This window comes from Procambarus clarkii, chromosome 75 (assembly GCF_040958095.1).
Source record: "Procambarus clarkii isolate CNS0578487 chromosome 75, FALCON_Pclarkii_2.0, whole genome shotgun sequence".
In the NCBI taxonomy this organism is placed as follows: domain Eukaryota; kingdom Metazoa; phylum Arthropoda; class Malacostraca; order Decapoda; family Cambaridae; genus Procambarus; species Procambarus clarkii.
Window position 1 is genome coordinate 17,186,059 of NC_091224.1, and position 6,514 is coordinate 17,192,572.

General features: G+C 45.1%; 1 protein-coding gene across 1 annotated transcript in view; it reads left to right on the forward strand.

Annotated features, from left to right (window-relative positions):
- The first annotated feature begins 637 nt into the window (after positions 1-637).
- LOC138357023 (coagulation factor V-like) overlaps positions 638-6,514 on the forward strand; it is a 24,707-nt gene continuing 18,830 nt past the window's right edge. The window contains exons 1-2 of the mRNA XM_069313558.1: positions 638-860; positions 2,207-2,364. Coding sequence (XP_069169659.1) covers positions 638-860; positions 2,207-2,364 — 381 coding nt within the window. The remainder of the gene's footprint in view (positions 861-2,206; positions 2,365-6,514) is intronic.

A 6,514-nucleotide genomic window follows, 5' to 3' on the forward strand; every position in this document is an offset into this window, starting at 1 on the left:
CCCAATCCCTCTCTTCTCCCCAACCCCCAAAGCCCTTTCTCCCTTACCACCCTCCCCATACCAAATCCTCCCAGTCCTCTCACAACCCAGATCCCCCAGGTCTCCCCTTCCTAAGCCCTCCCATTCCAGACCCTCCCTGTTTCCCTGCTTCAGGGGAATCAACAGAAACTGAGGAAGAACAGAAGAGAGTCAATTTCAAGGAGATTTGTACTCGAACAAAAATAGTATTACAAGCAAGACACGCGAACTAAGGGAAAGAGCACAAGACGTGAACCGAGATGTAATTGGACTCACAGAAACAAAACTCTCAGGAATCATATTGAATGTCGTGATTCCCCAGGACTACACTGTAAAAAGGAAAGAGAGGGAAGGATGGGGAGGAGGCAGAGTGGCCCAACTAATGAGAAAGGAATGGAGTTTCAAGAAGATGGTTATCCCGGGCTGCGAGGGATTCAGAGATTACATAACATGGACCATGACAATGGGAGGGCCAAGAGTAGTAGTAGCAGTGATATATAACCCTCCACCAAACGACAAAAGACCAGGGCAAGAGTATGACAACAACAACATGGCAGTTAACACGATAATTGAGAGGACACCCTCTGCTGCCTGTTGAAATAGATCCCATCTGCTCATCATGGACGACTTCAATCACGGAAGGATAGACTGGGTGAACAAGGAACTGCATGGAGATGAGGATACATGGAGACCTAAACTATTGGAGGTGGCGAGAAGAAACGTTTTAAGTCAGCATGTCAGGGAATCCACAAAAATGAGAGCAAACGATGAACCAGAGAGACTTGATCTAGTCTTCACTCTGAACGACTCAGACATAAAGGAAATCGGTTTCGAGGCCCCCAGTAGGAATGAGCGACCACAGTGTACTGACGTTTGAGTATCTGATCGAAGAAGGGTTAATGAACTCGAGGAGGGGAACTGAAAACAAAATGGCTGGCTTTCTGAAAGGGAAACTATGAGGAGATAAGAAAATTCCTAACAGATATAACATGGGAACCAGAGCTCAGGGGAAAGACGGCCCAAGACATGATGGACTATATCACACAGAAGTGTAAGGAAGCAGCAGACAAGTTTGTCTCGGTCCAAAAGGAAAACAACAAAATGCAGACGAGAAACCCATGGTTTAATCAGAGTTGTAGGCTAGCTAAGCAGCAGAGTAAAAGGACGTGAATAAACTATACAAATAACAGGACACTTGAGAGCAGAGAAAGGTAGCAGAGTGCCAGGAATGAATATGGCATGTTGAGAAGAGAGGCAGAAAGACAATACGGAAAATGACATTGCAAGCCAGGTAAAGACTCAGCCTAAATTGCTGCATAGCCACATCAGGAGAAAAACACAAGTAAAGGAACAGGTTATGAAATTGGGGATAGGGGCAGACAGGTTCACTACAAACGGCAATGAAGTGTGCGAGAAACTGAATAAGAAATCCAGGAGGTCTTTACATTAGAGCAAGAAGACATTCCAGAGATAAGAGAGGGAATAGTTAACCAGACACCAGTTAAAGAGTTTCATCATCCAGTGGGGATGAAAGGAAGCTTTTGCTAGAGTTGGATGAGACAAGGGTTATCGGCCCAGATGGAATCTTCCCTTGGATACTAGAGGAAGGAGCAGAAGCACTGTGCCTGCCATTCTCCATAGTGAAAAACAAATCACTGGTAACAGGGGAACTGCCAAAAATTTGGAAGACGGCTAATGTAGTCCCGATATACAAGGGGATAGACGGGAGGCACTGAACTACAGGCCAGTGTCCCTAACCTGCATACCATGCAAGCTGATGAAAAAGATTGTGCGAAAAAAAGCTAGTGGAACATCTGGAGCGAAGAAACTTTGTAACACAGCATCAACATGTGTGCAGGGATGGCAAGTCCTGCCTCACAGGATTAATTGAATTCTATGACCTGGCAACAAAAATCAGGCAAGAAAGAGAAGGGTGGGTAGACTGCATATTTTTGAATTGCCAGAAAGCCTTTGACGCTGTACCACACAAGAGGCTAGTGAAAAAACTGGAGATGCAGGCAGGAGTGAAAGGGAAGGTACTCCATTGGATGGGAGTACCTAAGCATCAGAAGACAGCGAGTCACTGTGAGGGGTGAGGTCTCAGATTGGCGAGGCGTCACCAGTGGAATCTCGCAGGGTTCAGTCCTTGGACCTATACTGTTTCTGATATATGTAAATGATCTCCCAGAGAATATAGAATCGTTCCTCTCATTATTTGCTGATGATGCAAAAATTATGAGGAGTTTTAAAACCGAGGAAGATAGCATGAGGCTACAAGAGGACCTAGACAGACTGAATGAATGGTCCAACAAATGGCTACTAAAGTTCAACCTGAGTAAATGTAAGGTAAGTAAATTAGACTGGTGGAAACAGGCGGCCAGACACAGGATACAGAATGGGAGACGAATTACTTAATGAAACGGACAGAAAGAAAGATCTAGGAGTTGATATCACATCAAACCTGTCTCCCGAAGCCCCACACAAAAAGATGAACGTATATACCACATGTAAGACCAATTCTGGAGTATGCGGCCCCAGCTTGGAGCCCGTACCTTGTCAAGCACAAGACGAAGTAGGAAAAAGTTCAGAGGTATGCCACTAGACTAGTCCCATAACTATGAGGCATGAGTTACGAGGAAAGGCTGCGGGAAATGCACCTCACGACACTGGAAGACAAAAGAGTAAGGGAGACGTGATCACTACCTACAAAATTCTCAGAGGAATTGACAGGGTAGTTTAGGTTAAACTGTTTAACACGGGTGGTATGCGAACAAGGGGACACAGGTGAAAACTTAGTACCCAAATGTGGCACAGAGACGGTAGAAAGAACTTTTTCAGTGTCAGAGTAGTTAACAGGTGGAATGCATTAGGCAGTGATGTGGTGGAGGCTGACTCCATACACAGTTTCAAATGTAGATATGATAGAGCCCAGTAGGCTCAGGAATCTATACACCAGTTGATTGACAGGTGAGAGGCGGGACCAAAGAGCCAGATCTCAACCCCCGCAAGCACAACTCTGTGTGTTCACACACGCACGCACGCGCACACACACACACACACACACACACACACACACACACACACACACACACACACACACACACACAGTAATGAGGTAGAGAACATGAGGCACATACCCAAGGTATTACGCAAATAAACATGCCTAAAAACCACGGATTAGATTACATTCCGGTGAACGTCCAGTTACTGGATATTGGTTCCAGACCGAGTTGCGTCCACTGCAGGCCAGCGTGTGTCCGGCACCGGATACATACCGTCCACGGTAGGCCAGCGTGTGTCCGGCACCGGATACATTCCATCCACTTGCTGGCAACGGAAATATGTAAGGCTGCAATAAAGAAGTGGAAATCATTTCGCGGCTGAGTGAGTATTTTGTGGGCACGGCCTAAAAAAGCCTTCGGATACTCGCAATTGCTTTTCCCTTAACCGGACACTAACGCAGCCAGCAGCCAGGGGGAATACAAAACAGATTTACATGTATCTCGATTTTCTCTTTAATGCTGAGAAAGCATTGGAAAGTCCACGTAAAATTCTGAGTTTTTATTTCTATTTATTACCCAGAAGATTTTCTAATTATTTGTTCAGATATGTAGGGAATGTTATATGTGGGTTTTGGGAAGAATGTTCATCATGGAACAATCTCGGCTTGCCCACACCCTCAAAAAATTACAATTGCTTCTCTCCTTGAAATGATCTAATATGGGAGAGTCTCTGCAACAATATGTTCTTTGCAAAATTATTTCCAGACGAATACACAGGAAATCAATCCGTTCTCAGGTTAAGTTCCTGTATTCATTATTCGCCTTTTCTCATATGTAAATTAATATTATTACATTTTAAAATTTGGTGTATAATTAGGCCTTAGATTAGGTTAGGGGTTTAGGTTTTCTTCGTTAAACTGTTAAACTCTACCTCAGTCTATGTTCATTCTATCCAGCGGCCGACCTCAAAGACACAGTTATCAATTTTAAATTATGTTCAATTAAAATAGGAAATTTGTAAAATATAAATGAATATTATTATATATTAACATATTGTGCCTGTTTAGACGTAGGTTGAGTTAGGTGTTTAGGTTCTGTTGGCGATTTGTTAAGTCATCATTGGTGTTGACCACACCACACACAAGAAAGTGAAGGGACGACCCAGAACTGATCGGCGAGGGACTGGTGTTACTGTTCAACAGTCCAGTCCGTTACTGTCCCTGACTGTTACTCTCTGACTCCTGCCTGTTAGGTATAATTCCTTACCCATTTTAGTTTTTTTTTCCGGTTTCTCCTGTGCGGTACTGTATCAGAGATGTTTTGGTAGTCACGAAATATGCAGTCTGCCCATCCTTCCTTGTCCTGCTTTATTCGTGGTACGTTATCTTAGAATGCCAGAAGGTTTGCTGGGCATGATTTCCATTCCCTGAACCCATGTTGGTGTTTGTTTACATACCTAATTGTATCTAAGAGTTTAACCAGTCTTAACCCGGTTATTGTTTCAAGTACTTTGAAGGGGGATGCTTGGCAGTGACAATGGTCTGTAGTCAAGTTCCTCTTCCCTATCTCCAAGTTCCAGGAACTTGGCAACTCTCTCTTCCGAAGTGTGTGTATTCACCTAGTTGTGCTTGCGGGGGTTGAACTCTGCTCTTTCGGCCCGCCTCTCAACTGTCAATCAATCAACTGTTACTAACTATTTTTTTCACACATTCACCCATCCCCCTCAGGAAGCAGCTCGTAACAGCTGTATAACTCCCAGGTACCTATTTACTGCTAGGTAACAGGAGCATCAGGGTGAAAGACACTCTGCTCATTTGTCTCTGCCAGCTGCCGAGAACCCTGGTCCCTAGGTCCACGAGTCTAGAGCGCTGTCCACTCAGTGTGTGTGCGCGTGTGTGCGCGTGTGTGTGTGTGTGTGTGTGTGTGTGTGTGTGTATTCACCTAGTTGTATTCACCTAGTCGTGTTTGCGGTGGTTGAGCTTTGCTCTTTCGGCCCGCCTCTCAACTGTCAATCAACTGGTAATCAACTGGTGTGTGTGTGTGTGTGTGTGTGTGTGTGTGTGTGTGTGTGTGTGTGTGTGTGTGTGTGAGTGTGTGTGTGTGTGTGTGAGTGTGTGTGTGTGTGTGTGAGTGTGTGTGTGTGTGTGAGTGTGTGTGAGTGTGTGTGTGTGTGTCTGTGTGTGTGTGTGTCTGTGTGTGTGTGTGTAAGCAGTTGCCTCTCAACCTTTGAAATACAACTACACATTCGTTACTGTCTGACACATCCGACACTTCCTCACACTGCTCGAGTCACACACGTGAACAACGACACGTGAACAACCACACGTGAACAACGACACGTGAACGGCACATGAACAACTACACCTGAGCAACGACACATGAACAACGACACATGAACAACGACACATGAACAACGACACATGACCAACGACACGTGAACAACGACACGTGAACAACGACACGTGAACAACGACACGTGAACGGCACATGAACAACTACACCTGAGCAACGACATATGAACAACGACACATGAACAACGACACATGAACAACTACACCTGAGCAACGACACGTGAACAACGACACATGAACAACGACACATGAACAACTACACCTGAGCAACGACACGTGAACAACGACACATGAACAACGACACATGAACAACTACACATGAACAACGACACGTGAAGAACGATACATGAACAACGACACATGAACAACGACACGTGAACAACGACACGTGAACAACGACACGTGAACAACGACACGTGAACAACGACACGTGAATAACGACACATGAACAACGACACATGAACAACGACACATGAACAACGACACATGAACAACGACACGTGAACAACGACACGTGAACAACGACACGTGAACAACGACACGTGAACAACGACACGTGAATAACGACACATGAACAACGACACATGAACAACTACACATGAACAACGACACGTGAAGAACGATACATGAACAACGACACATGAACAACGACACGTGAACAACGACACCTGAGCAACGACACGTGAACAACGACACATGAACAACGACACATGAACAACTACACATGAACAACGACACGTGAAGAACGATACATGAACAACGACACATGAACAACGACACGTGAACAACGACACGTGAACAACGACACGTGAACAACGACACGTGAACAACGACACGTGAATAACGACACATGAACAACGACACATGAACAACGACACATGAACAACGACACGTGAACAACGACACATGAACAACGACACGTGCACAGCGACACGTGAACAACGACACCTGAGCAACGACACGTGAACAACGAGACATGAACAACGACACGTGAACAATGACACGTGAACAACGACACGTGAACAACGACACGTGAACAACGACACATGAACAACGACACATAAACAACGACACATGAACAACGACACATGAACAACGACACATGAACACCGACACATGAACAACGACACATGAACAACGACA